The 14025-nt window shown below is 41.4% G+C and overlaps 1 protein-coding gene and 1 long non-coding RNA gene across 4 annotated transcripts in view; one reads left to right on the top strand and one right to left on the bottom strand.

Moving 5' to 3' along the window:
* The first annotated feature begins 3467 nt into the window (after positions 1-3467).
* The window catches only part of LOC141272949 (uncharacterized), a 73489-nt gene continuing 62931 nt past the window's right edge, over positions 3468-14025 (top strand). The window contains exons 1-4 of one of the 2 annotated variants that reach the window (XR_012322042.1): positions 3468-3663; positions 4043-4188; positions 4359-4406; positions 7135-7845. This is a non-coding gene — a long non-coding RNA (uncharacterized lncRNA). Of the gene's footprint in view, positions 3664-4042; positions 4189-4358; positions 4407-7134; positions 7846-14025 lie in introns of those variants that run through there. The other variant, XR_012322043.1, reaches the window with a different exon arrangement.
* LOC141272948 (nicotinamide N-methyltransferase-like) overlaps positions 7421-14025 on the bottom strand; it is a 58777-nt gene continuing 52172 nt past the window's right edge. For both annotated transcript variants that reach the window (XM_073684174.1, XM_073684175.1), the window contains one exon: positions 7421-9464. In XM_073684174.1, coding sequence (XP_073540275.1) covers positions 9029-9464 — 436 coding nt within the window. In that variant the 3' untranslated portion in view covers positions 7421-9028. The remainder of the gene's footprint in view (positions 9465-14025) is intronic.

Genomic DNA, 14025 nt, shown 5'->3' with positions numbered 1-14025 from the left:
TGTCGGTGCACAAAGGATTATATGAGGGCAGTCTGGGTATGGGACCCCCGGAGCCTTGGGGCCCCGGGCTGTAGCCCAGATTGCCCTCATTATAATCCACCTATGATGGAGGGTGTTATTTCAAAGCCTGCGTCTGCAGAGCCCAGCGCTAACCCGGCCCCAGTAAGTACTTAGGGGCAAGGTTGTTTCCCACTCTCTTTTGAGCAGGATCCCAAATTGTATTTTAAAATCTCTCCTTTCTAATTTTAGACAAGGATCTTGCACTGAGAGTGGGAGAAAGCGCTACCATTTGCAAATGTGACATTTGTAGGAAAAAGCTTGCTTCAGGGCATAAGAAACCCCTATGCCAGAAATGCACTAACAGCATTGTGAAGGAGGAACAGCCTTCCCTTATGGAAGAAGTCAGGGGAATGGTTTGGCAGGAAATACAATCTTCCCTAGCCTCCTTCTCGCAGTCATTTTTGCAAGCCAGAGCTGAGGGTCCATCTCCACCGAAAAGGAGAAAGTATACGGTTAGGGATACCTCTGATTCAGAAGAATTGGGATCCATGGAGGAACCTGAGGAAGGGGTTCTAAGTGAAGAACATGAGGAGGATAAGAAGTATTACTTTTCTGCCGAAAATATGGAAGAATTGTTATTGCAGGTGAAAGACACTATGCAGGTGGAAGAAAAGACGACCCGTACAGTTCAGGACGAGATGTTTGGGGGTCTGAAATCCAAGAAGAAGTTAGTGTTCCCGGTGCATGACAACATTCGGAGTCTGATAATGGATGAATGGGAGTCACCTGAAAAAAGACTTAGTGATACCGGAGAAATGAAGGATAGATTCCCTCTGGATGAAAATACGGCTAAACTATGGACGGAAATTCCGAAAGTGGATGTACAAGTGGCAAGGGTAGCGAAGAAAACAACCCTTCCCTTTGAAGACTCGTCCCAGCTGAAGGAAGTTGGACAGTCTGCTAAGGAAGACATGGGAAACATCAGCGGCTTCACTGAAGACTAATATCGCTTCAACTTGTGTAGCACGTTCCATGTTCCTCTGGCTACAACAACTAGAGGGACATCTCTGGAAAGGTACTCCTTGGGAGGACCTCCTTGCATCTCTTCCTTTGCTACAGAAGGCCACTGGATTCCTAGCTGATGCTTTAGCCGAGTCTGTCAAGATTGCGGCAAGATCGGCAGCCTTCTCTAATTCCACAAGAAGAGCTCTATGGTTGAAGATGCGGAGTGGGGACAACCCATCAAAGTCTAAGCTTTGTTCCATCCCGTTTAAAGGAGAGTATATGTTTGGAGCAGTCTTGGACGAGCTGTTGGAGAAAGCATCCGACAAGAGGTCTCTGCCAGAGCCGAAGATTTCAAGGAACTTCAGGAAGAGACAATTTCTCCCCCCTCAGCAGCAACAGCAGCAAGCATTTCAGTATAGAGGCAAGGGTAAAACCGGTCGCTGGAGTTACCCAAAAGGGGGAAGAGGAAAGAATATCTTTCAAAGTTCAAGGCAAGATGGACAATGACACCAAGAAGGTAGGAGGCAGGATTGCAAGCTTCCTTCCACAATGGCAGCTAATATCTTCGGACAGAAAGATCCTGGACATGGTTGCGGTAGGAGCCGAAATAGACTTTGCTACCTACCCTCCAAGAAGGGTAGAAGTAACGTCCTTACCTTCTGCAAGATTACAAAAGATCCTAATGACAGGTCTTCAGAATCTTCAAACTCGGGAGTTATATCACCAATGCCTCGCATGGAACAAGGAGAAGGTCATTATTCTCGAGTGTTTCTGTTGAAAAAGGTTTCAGGTTCCTACAGGATAACCCTCAATCTAAAACATCTCAACCAATATGTGAAATACAGAAGGTTCAAGATGGAGTCTATAAGGTCCACGATTCCATTGATTGGGAAAGGATTTGTTATGGCAACAATAGACCTGTAAGAGGCATACTACCATGTGCCAATTCACCCGGCCTACAGGAAATTCCTCAGATTTGCCGTAAGTCAGAACCAAAAGGTACTCCATTTTCAATTCAATGTACTCTGCTTTGGAATTTCGTCGGCACCCCGTTTATTTACAAAGATCATGGCAGAGATGGTAGCTTGTCTAAGAAGGCAGAATATCAGCATCGTCCCCTATTAAGACGATTTTTTAGTGATGGCTCCCTCAGTTTCAAGTTTGGAAAGAGACCTTCAGATGACCCTCCAGATTATGGAATCATTGGGATGGCTGATAAATTACAAGAAGTCAGATCTGATTCCCTCCACCAGGAAGACTTTCTTGGGAATTCTCCTGGACTCTCAGCAGCAAGCCTCTTTTCTGCCAAAAGAGAAACACAAATTCAGTTAAGGTCGAAAGTTTATGCACTGAAGAACCGGAGCGGAGTTTCAATAAGATTCGCCATGTCCGTCCTCGGGACCATGACCTCATCTATTCAAGTGGTACCTTGGGCTCAAGCGCACTCAAGGGTCCTTCAAAACTACATCCTTTCCCGTTGGGACAGATCTCACCAGCAGGATTCATCTGCCAGAGAAGGAGAAAGCATCATTAAGGTGGTGGCTCTGTCCAGGAAATCTGGAGAAAGGTTCAACCTAGATTCAACTTCTTATCGGTCAAAACAAACGCAAGCAAAAGGGGATGGGGAGCAGCAGTCTCCCACGTGGCCTTTCAAGGAGTCTGGTCACAAGAAATCTGACATGGCCAGAATCTTGGACTTCCTGCAGAACGGTCTGTCTAAAGGATTGAGACCAAGCATACTTAAGGTCCAATTCTCGGCTTTAAGCTCCTATTTTGATACTGATTTGGCCCAGAACAGATGAATTAGGAGATTCATGACAGCTGCTTCTTGGATAAATCCAACAAGAGCTAAAATAGTTCCACCTTGGGATCTCAACACAGTTCTTAGAGGCCAAGCTATTCATCCTTTCGAGCCAATAGCCGAAGCACACATAAACAAATTGTCTTGGAAAGCGGCATTACTTATAGTTCTGACTACAGCCAGGAGAGTGGGTGAAATCCAAGCCCTGTCCATCAGAGAACCTTATTGTCGTATTTTGTAGGACAGGATCATCCTCCAGTTGGAACCTTCTTTTCTTCCCAAGGTGTCGTCTGATTTTCATATGTCTCAGCCCATAATTCTCCCGTCCTTCTGTCAAAATCCATCAAATAGCAAGGAAGAAGAATTCCACGCATTGAACGTAAGAAGGACTATAATCCACTACTTGAGTCAGACTGAAACTTGGAGGAAGGATCAGAACTTATTTGTTCAATATGGAGGCCCCAATAAAGGGAATACGTTAGCAAATTGGATTAAAAAAGCAATTTGTGAAACATACATAGTTCAAGATTTGCCTCCTCTGGAATCCTTGAAAGCTCATTCTACTAGAGCTACGTCGGTCTCTTGGGCTGAAAAGGCTAGTGCATCCATCGAACAGATTTGCAGGGCAGCTACGTGGTCGTCTGTCCATACCTATGCTAAACATTATAGATTAGATGTAATGTCAAATAAAGCTTTAGCATTTGGAAGGAAAGTCCTTCAGGCTGTTGTCCATCCCTAAGATTCATTCTTTGGTATTACTCCAGGTGTGCTATCGTGGAGGGGATTGGAGAAAATAGAATTAGAAAGGGCGGGAATTACCCGTGCTGTCGTGGAGGGTCTTAGAAACCGAATTACCGGTAAGTCTAATTCTATTATTCAGTAGCTTGGGAAATATATATCAGCGCTTTTACAGTTACATAGAGCAATAAACAAAACAATAAAATCTGCATGCAAATCTGTACAATACAAGAACTCCTACCCACTAGGCCACCAAACCAGTTGGCTGGACTTAAAAAGGGGAATGCATTCCCCCACCAGGAGTCTTTGTTTGCACTGTGTTGTTTTAACCAATTGTCTCTAAGTTCACTTGGTTTATTTATATTTGCTTTGATCTGAAGATTACCATTTGCATGTATAAGCCTGATGAAGGAACTATATCAGCTCAGAAATGCCTAGCATTTTAATAAATAAATATTTTTTTACGTTACTAATTTCCAATTTTTGAATCCTTGGCAGCGCTATTTTGAGCCCCCAGTTTTGTCTTAATTCTTTGCTTCTAATCATCTGGATAATGGTCTGGATTCAGCGTGCGGAGCTGCAGCCACTGGAGAGCCGTTTCTGTCATTCCCAGAGTTTTGCCTGGAGCCGCATAACTCATCCAGGTGAGTAACGTTACTCACTGTGATTTGTCCAACGCTGTTGACGTGCACAAGCAGCGCTTTCCTTTTTCTTCTATTTTCAACGCTTTAGAAATAGCGTTATAACCTTTTTCAGACTGAAAGATTTCAATTACTTTGCTTCTCATTTGTTCCTGAATTTCTTTGGATCACAGCATGATGTCTATCTTTTGAGGATCTTTTGGTTTACTTCACTTTGTCAGGTAGGTCCTATTTAAGTGATTTCTTGATGGCGTGGCAGTAATCAGGCCTGTATGTGGCTAGGAAAATTGAACTCAGCTTCCCTAAGGTGTGATAAACCACAGTTAATTTATGCTTTAACCCTTTCGCGCCAGAGCCTGTTTTCGCCTTCGTGACCAGGCCAATTTTTTCAATTCTGACCAGTGTCACTTTGAGGTAATAACTATGGAACGCTTCAACAGATCCCCCTGATTCTGAGATTGTTTTTTCGTGACATATTGTACTTCATGATAGTGGTAAAATTTCTTCGATATGACTTGTGTTCATTTGTGAAAAAATCGGGAATTTGGTGAAAATTTTGAAAACTTCACACAACTTTGAATTTTCATGCCCTTAAATCAGAGAGATATGTCACACAAAATAGTTAATAAATAACATTTCCCACATGTCTTACTTTACATCAGCACAATTTTGGAACCAAAATGTTTTTTCGTTAGGAAGTCATAAAGGTTAAAAGTTGACCAGCGATTTCTAATTTTTCCAACAAAATTTACAAAACCATTTTTTTATGGACCACATCACACTTGAAGTGACTTTGAGGGGCCTTTATGACAGAAAATACCCAAAAGTGACACCACTCTAAAAACTGCACCCCTCAAGGTGCTCAAAACCACATTCAATAAGTTTATTAACCCTTCAGGTGCTTCACAGGAATTTTTGGAATGTGGAAGAAAAAAATGAACATTTAACTTTTTTCACACAAATGTTACTTTAGACCCCAATTTTTTTATTTTCACAAGGGTAGGAAGAGAAAATGGACGCCAAAAACTGTTATGCAATTTCTCCTGATTACGCCTCTACCCCATATGTGGGGAAATACACTGTTTGGGCGGATGGCAGGGTCCAGAAGGGAAGGAGCACTGTGTGACTTTTTGAACGCAAAATTGTCTGGAATCAAGAGCTGACGCCGTGTCGCGTTTGGGGAGCCCCTGATGTGCCTAAACAGGAAACCCCCCCACAATTGACCCCATTTTGGAAACTAGCCCCCTCAAGGATTTTATCAAGGGGTATAGTGAACATTTTGAACCCAGATTTACAACACAGAATTTGATAACATTAGGTCATCATATTGAATAAGTTGTCATTAGTCTTGAGTGCAAGTGCTCACTTCTTGAGTTTGCATTGGGTACTCGGGTATGCACCATGTATTGCGGGTGCTCGAGTGGTATGCTCGAGGCCCCGCTTGTTTCACGGTTGTTAGACACACAAAATGTGCATGTCAAGCAATCCCCGCAAGGTCCCATTTTCAGGCACGTGACATTTTTTGATCGCTTTCTATTCCGATTTTTGGGAGGCAGAATAAACAAAAAACAACAATTCAGGAATTTTTTTTGAGGGTTTTTTTTTTTATGCCGTTCCATGTTCAGGTCAGTACGTTTACAGCCGTACCACATTATCGTTTTTTTTATGTTTTGGCGCTTTTACACAATAAAAACTATTTTCTAGAAAAAATAATATCGCTTTATTCTGAGAGCTATAACTTTTTTATTTTTCAGCTGATGGAGCTGTATGGCTTGTTTTTTGTGGGACAAGATGACGTTTTCTTCGGTACCATTTTTATATACATTTGTCTTTTTGATCGCATTTTATTTCATTTTTTGTTTGGCGTATGATGATAAAGCATCATTTTTTGCTCCATTTTTTTATTTTTTTTGTGACGTGCATAGAAGGGGTTAATTGGTGTGACAGTTTTATACATCCGGTTGTTCTGGACGCAGCTATAACAAATATGTGTACTTTTTTTGTTTTTGCATAAATATACGGATTTATTGGTTTAATTTTTTTTATTTAATTACTTTGATTTATTTTTTTTTAATAGTTTGAAAACATTTTTAAACTTTTATTTTTCTGATCACTGGTCTCATGCAATGCAATAGAAATGTATTGCATTGCACGAGATCTGACAGTTTTACACTGTCTGATGTCCTGCTAGACTCAGCTGCTGGCTGAGCCTAGCCGGCCACTGTACATGGCTGACCGGGAGGTCATCAAGTGATCTCCGGCTGCTATGACAACGGCAGATCTCAGCATGGGGGCGCCGGAGAGTGGATGACCCCCTCTCCTCCCACTATCTTCTAAATGCTGCGATCACTATGGATCACGGCATCTAGAGGATAGCAAAGAGTTAACATCATTGGATCAGGTCCCGATGATGTTACCTGTCAAAGCTGTCGCTCTGTACCGCAGTCACCGCGCTTGCAGGACCTTGGGGGTCCTTAGCGCTGCTAGACCGCAGACCGTTTATAAGCATCTGCGCTGCACAGAGCCCAGAGAGCGCTGACGTTTATATACAGTGGGTGGTTGGGAAGCAGTTAAGGGAGAAGGGTGGTTCACACAGGGCCCTGTAGGTTTGGATTTCTTTTCCCTAAATAATAAAGACCTTCATTTGCAAACTGCATTTTCTGTTATCTTTGTCTAATATTTACATTTGTTTTGTGATCTGAAAGATTTAAGTGTGACAAACATGCAAAAGAATAAGAAATCAGGAAAGGGGCAAACACTTTTTCACACCACTGTATGTAAGCAAATGTAACAATCGGTGGCCAATGGTCTTATTTTATAACATTGATGTATCTGCCTACAATGCATTTGTTTTATGGCGAAACCCAGATTGGAACGCCAATAAACTATATAAACGAAGACTCTTTCTGGAAGAATTAGGAAAGTCACTTGTTGTGCCATCTATTTTAGGAAGAAACATAAAACCTCAAAGTGAAGGAGCAGCAGCCATAGTAAACCGTATCCAGCAGCATGCTCCACAACGCAAAGCTGCGGCCTCCACCAGCACTCGAAAAAGTCTAAAAAGGAAAAAATGCAGCATTTGTCCATCTTCATGTGATAAAACAAATATTACATGTTCTAGTGGTAGTAAATATTTATGCAAAGCAAAGTTTTGATTTTCATTTATTTTTGACCAACCATGTTCACATACCGTTAAATGATGCAACTGGTATTCAAATAATACATTTAGAGTAGATAAATGTCGAAATTAGCAGACTTTAATAGGAACAGTACAAGTGTATAGCCAAATACAAACAGAACAGCAGGGTTAAACAAGCCAAAACACTGATGCAGGGGTCGCTGATACACACTAGAACTAATACTGCGGTGTCTGAACAAGTGTATTCTTGCAGCTTCATTACACAACACAACTCAGCACATAATGACATTAAGAAGATCCTCAATAAACATTGGACAATATTAAAAAGACACATTTTTGAGAAAACAACTCATTCCCCACCCGAGAGTCATATTTAGGAGGTAACAAAATCTAAAATCGATCACAGTCCAATTGCATCATATGTAATGATTAAGGACAGCAGTCTGAAACGCGTTTGCTTGTAATCCAGTTGGTTACAGACTTTTTTATTTTTTTTCTACAATAAAGAGTGATTTTATGAAGATTTGGATGCTGGAATTTTTCCTATTTCTACATTTGGCAGCACTGCGAGTTTACCCTGCATTGATCTTCATTACGTTGGTGAGCTGACCTCACTCTCTATTTTTGTATACCGTGTGGAATATTCCACACCGTTTATCTACCTTCTGATCTTTAGTTTTGACCCATAATCTTTTTTTCCAAAACCAAAAATGTGCTTTCTCTGGCTGTATGAAGCCAAAGCTGTCAATCAAATAAGGGGAGAGTGTGGAGATTGAGGGAAAACAAGCAGGTGCGCAGGTGTATATAAATGATTTTCCCTGCGAGGCTTAGTTTGAACGGTCATTCTGTGCTGACAGAGTCCTTTTAAAAGATCTGGTGAGCTCAGGCATATGGCAGACCCAAAGGCAATTGTTAAGCCTCCGATTGCCTTCGCAACCCATTGGCATACCGCGATCAGACTGCAGGGGTGGCGATGGGTTGACAGATGGAGCGCTCGTCCCCTGTCAAACTCTTCATGTGCCACCTTAACCATTGACAGAGACATATGTAAGGGGTTAAAGTTCTGGAATCGGTGAGAAAACTGATCATAGCAGTTACAGCAAAAGCCTGGCTGTCATTATCTGCAGCTGAAATGAGCACTACAGAAGCTATACTGTGCGATCAGCATGACATACATATCCGTATAGAGATGGAGCACTAAATGACATGTGCTTGTGATGGATAAGTACGTCAAATAGCATTAAGGGGTTAAACGGCCAGGATAACTGCCAGCTTCAGTCTCAGAAGTTGAAACTGGAAGGCTGTGCAGTCAAGCAAGTTGTTGCTGTTGATTTTGTAGGTGGATTTTCAGCACATGAGAGATCAACCTTACAAAATTGTACGTCATGATGCTAGAACCAGAACCCTAATATAATTTCTATTTTTATCATAGGTCAGGTAGTGGTTAAAGAGGTCTTCCACCTAAATTTTCATTAGATCTTTATAGCTGTGAAAACTAAAAATAAGTGTGGGTCGAGTGTTGTCACATTCTCTACTTGCTGACCAGTGCCAATTCAGTGTTCAGATGAAGATCGGAGAATGTAAATGACTCATAACTGTACTGGAACTGAGCCGACTTTAAGGAATGATGAAACACAGCAGTGCTTCCAACCTGCATTAGTAATCAGATTATTTAACAAGTGGAAGCCCCTCTAAGTACACTGCTTACATATTTCTTTTTTTCTGAGCAACAATAATGTAATGACCTGCGAAATCTGCCTTGTCCTCTAGGGAATCTTCCTTCTTCATAGACACTTGAAATTTTTCAATAGCATATCCAGCACCAGTAATAGCCTCTCTGAGAAATTCCTCATTAAGAGTTAGGCCTGAGAACCTCACCTCTCCGACCATGTAGTAAGAATTTCCTAGATCACCTGTGAGAACTAAGTATCCACCCGGTTTTAATAATGTTGTCATGTTTTTAAGACCAGTGACATATGATTCAAAATCTTTACATGCTCCCTCCAGACATAGGCAACTCAGAACACAATCGACTTGGGGAATAGTAACCGGATCTAAGGGATTAGCATTGAAGACATCACACTTTAAGACTTGTTTTATAGCTTTTCTTAGTCGTTCTTCCTTTGCTTGGCAAGTTATTCTGTAACAGAAGAAAAATTGTTACGTAAAAATGTTACCCATTGGTTTATCTAGAATTTAGAAACTTAGGTTACGATTCTTCAAAGTGTCAATGCCAGAAAACTTTTGTCACTTTCACACCACTATGAACAAACTTCGGCAAAATGAGTGGAGCTGGAGAGGAGGAGAGATGGAGTATGGCTACCGCCAGCCATCGAATTCAGTAAAAAAGCTGGTTTGATGTATTACATCAGAAATGCTGCTCCAGTCTCAGATTGGAGTAGAATTTCTGGCTAGGTGCACAGAGATTGATGCCATTGAGAAGATGCGTGGAATACTCCAGTAAGCCCTTCATTAAATCTAGCGTGCACAACACCAGTCTAAGAAGAATCGACCTGAAAAAGACATTGTATGCATGTACCACATATTAGGCACTGTTCAATCAAAAGGCAAAAAAACTCTTCCAAAACCGCTTCAAAATCACTTTAGGAAAAGAAAAAAAAACAAAACAGGAGCGTTTCCTGAAGCGGTTTCTACTTATAAGGCTGTGTGCCAACGATGAGTTTTTGGTGAGTTTTTTACACTGCGTTCTTTGCTGGAACTGTAAGATGCTGCCTGTTTTGCGCAGCAAAAAGGGATGGGTTTTATAGAAACCTCCTGCCCATCATGCTTTTTTGTACTCGGTGTAAGTGAGGTGTGTGTTTCAAATCTGTAACATGTCAATTTCTGTTGCGGGTACGCTGAGTTTTATGAGCAGATTGTCCCCGTAGAACTGCATTAGATGTGGAATATCCACAGGTAAAAACGCATATGCGTTTTTAGAGCATTTTCATTGCACAAACAGTAAAAACGCATGTAAACTACACTTGTTTTTTTGTCACAGCCAAACACCTGGAAGAATTAAAAACAAAGCAGCTTTAATTAAATCATGGCATACCAAAAATAGACATAAACCACAGCGTCAAAAATGTGATAAAAATGCATGTAAAAACAAGACCTCAAAAATGTTATGAAAAAACGCAAACAACTTAATTTACATAATAGGTGTAGAAATGTTGCAGAAATTTTGCAACAACAATAATTCACCAAAAGTTCATCGAGGAAATGTAGCCTAAGGTCACGTTCACACGTTGAGTATTTGGTGAGTTTTTTACCTCAGTATTGTAAGCCAAAACCAGGAGTGGGTGATAAATACAGAAGTGGTGACGTGTTTCTATTATACTTTTCCTCTGACTGTTCTACTGACTGTTTGGCTTACAATTATAGATGGAAAATACTGACCAAATACTGAACATGTGAATGTAGCCTAAACTCTCTAACCCTCCTCAAAACTTGGAGTTTCCACTCTGTCGTATGCACATAGCTAATTTCTCCTCTAAATGCTCTACAAAAAGACTATAGCCTTTTGGTATGTGCAGATATCTATTCCAGGTCGATTCCACATGGGAAAACACCTGAAAAACTTATCACACAATGCTCCATAGAGAATTATAAATATTATTAAAATGATCAATACCTCAAAGCTTTCTGCAATCTTCCTTACCCTTGACGCCGAAAAGGCTTTTGACAGACTGAACTGGAACTATTTAAATTCAACACTCCTTAACCCCTTAAGCCCTGAAGGTGGTTTGCACGTTAATGACCGGGCCAATTTTTACAATTCTGACCACTGTCAATTTATAAGGTAATTACTCTGGAACGCTTCAACGGATCCCCCTGATTCTGAGAATGTTTTTTCGTGACATATTGAACTTCATGATTGTGGTAAAATTTCTTCGATATCACTTGCGTTTATTTGTGAAAAAAACGGAAATTTGGCGAAAATTTTGCAATTTTCAAAATTTTCATTTTTATGCCCTTAAATCAGAGAGATATGTCACACAAAATAGTTAATAAATAACATTTCCCACATGTCTACTTTACATCAGCACAATTTTGGAACCAAAAAAAAAAATGAAAAAGTGTTTTTTTTTTCATTTTTACAAATCAATTTGTGAAGCACCTGGGGTTCCAAGTGCTCACTATGCATCTAGATAGGTGCCTTGGGGGGTCTAGTTTCCAAAATGGGGTCACTTGTGGGGGAGCTCCAATGTTTGGGCACGCAGGGACTCTCCAAATGCAACATGATATCCGCTAACAAATTGTCGGTTCACGTTGTTAGCGGACACCATGTTGCGTTTGGAAAGCCCCTGTGTGCCCAAACATTGGAGCTCCCCCACAAGTGACCCCATTTTGGAAACTAGACCCCCCAAGGCACCTATCTAGATGCATAGTGAGCACTTGGAACCCCCTAGGTGCTTCACAAATTGATTCGTAAAAATGAAAAAGTGTTTTTTTTTTCATTTTTACGAATCAATTTGTGAAGCACCTGGGGTTCCAAGTGCTCACTATGCATCTAGATAGGTGCCTTGGGGGGTCTAGTTTCCAAAATGGGGTCACTTGTGGGGGAGCTCCAATGTTTGTGCACGCAGGGGCTCTCTAAACGCAACATGGCGTCCGCTAACAATTTGAGACGATTTTCCATTCAATTTGTTAGCGGACACCATGTCGCGTTTGGAGAGCCCGTGATGTGCCTAAACAGTGGAGCTCCCCCACAAGTGACCCCATTTTGGAAACTATACCCCCCAAGGATTTTATTAAGGTGTATAGTGAACATTTTGAACCCAGAGGTACGACACAGAATTTGTTTACATTAGGTCATCATATTGAATAAGTTGTCATTAGTCTTGAGCGCAAGTGCTCACTACTTGAGTTTGCATCGGGTACTCAGGTATGCACCATGTACAGCGTGTGCTCGAGTGACATGCTCGAGTCCCTGCTCCGCATGTTTCACGGTTATTAGACACCCAAAAAAAAACATGCGGGGATCGCTCGTGCATGGCAGGCAATCCCCCGTAAAGTTTTTTTGGCCGCGAAGCATATGGGGCAGAGACTCGAGCATGTCACTCAAATACCCACGATACTCAATGCATACCAGAGCACCCGATGCAAACTCACGTAGCGAGCACTTGCGCTCAACACTAGTCGCCATATCGTCATCTTTTTTTCTTACTTTTGAAAAAAATCCCAACCCCATCACAACCGTAACCCTAACCCCAACCCCAGCCCTAACCGTAGCACAACCCTAGCCCTAGCACAACCCTAGCCCCAAACTCAACCCTAACCCTAGCACAACCCTAACCCGAGAGTTTATTTTTTACGCCGTTCCTCGTGCGGTATAAGTGATTAGACGACTTTATTCTTCGGGTCGGTGTGATTACAGCAATACCAGAATCATATGGGGTTTTTATGACTGACAGCTGTCACACACTAAAAGACGCATTTTTTGTAAAATCTAGTTTTTGCATCTCCATATTTTGAGAGCTATAATTTTTCCAGATTTTGGCAGACAGTCATGTCATGGCTCGTTTTTTGCGAGATGACTTGACGTTGTTATTGGTGCCATTTTCAGGCACGTGACATTTTTTGATCGCTTTCTATTCCGATTTTTGGGAGGCCGAATAAACAAAAACCAACATTTCAGGAATTGTTTTTTTTGTTTTTTTTTATTCTGTTCCGCGTGTGGTAAAATTGATAAGGCAGCTTTATTCTTCGGGTCAGTACGTTTACAGTGGTACCACATTTATATCGTTTTTCTATGTTTTGCACTTTTACATAATAAAAGCAATTTTATAGAAAAAAATATTTTTTAGCATCGCTTTATTCTGAGAGCTATAACTTTTTTATTTTTCGGATGATGGAGCTGTATGGCGGCTTGTTTTTTGCGGGACGAGATGACGTTTTCAGCGGTACCATTTTTATTTATATTTGTCTTTTTGAACGCGTGTTATTCCATTTTTTGTTTGGCGGTATGGTGATAAAGCATTGTTTTTTGCTTCGTTTTTTTTTTTTTTTTACCATGTTCACTGAAGGGGTTAACTAGTGGGACAGTTTTATAGGTCAGGTTGTTCCGGACGTGGCGATACCAAATATGTGTACTTTTTATTGTTTTTTTTGTTTTTTTTTAATAATCATATTTATTGATGGGTACATTATATTTTTATTTTTGGTGGATTATTTTTTTTATTTTTTTTTATATTTTTGCAATTTATTTATTTTTTTTCACTTTCTGGAAGCTTATATAGTTTATTACTTTGTCCCACTCTGGGACTTTTACTTTTTTTTCTCTGATCGCCTGCATGGCACAGGAATGCAGCACCATCCCTGTGCCATGCAGGCTGTCAGCGCCGGACAGGGAGAAGATTGTTTGGAGATGCACTGCGCATGTCCAAACAATCTTCCTGCTGTCTGGTGACCCGGATGTTGTCATGACGACATCGGGTCGTCATGGCAACACCCGGGAAGCCTTTGCAGACAGCGCTGGAAGCCGGAAGAGGAGGTGAGTATCTGCGATCACCTCCCCTTGTCCCCGCAATGCTGCGATCGACTTCGATCGCAGCATCGCGGGGGTTAATGTGCTGGGAGCGGTGCAGGACCGCTCCCTGCACATAGTATCGGGTGTCAGCTGTGACAATCAGCTGACACCCGGCAGCGATCGGGTCTGGGTCTGGCTCTTAAGTCCCAGGGCACAGACGCGTATTAGT

Source organism: Phyllobates terribilis, unplaced genomic scaffold (assembly GCF_046119375.1).
Source record: "Phyllobates terribilis strain yellow unplaced genomic scaffold, ASM4611937v1 Scaffold_5__5_contigs__length_657084704, whole genome shotgun sequence".
NCBI classification, from domain to species: domain Eukaryota; kingdom Metazoa; phylum Chordata; class Amphibia; order Anura; family Dendrobatidae; genus Phyllobates; species Phyllobates terribilis.
This window is presented reverse-complemented; position numbering and strand designations above follow the sequence as displayed.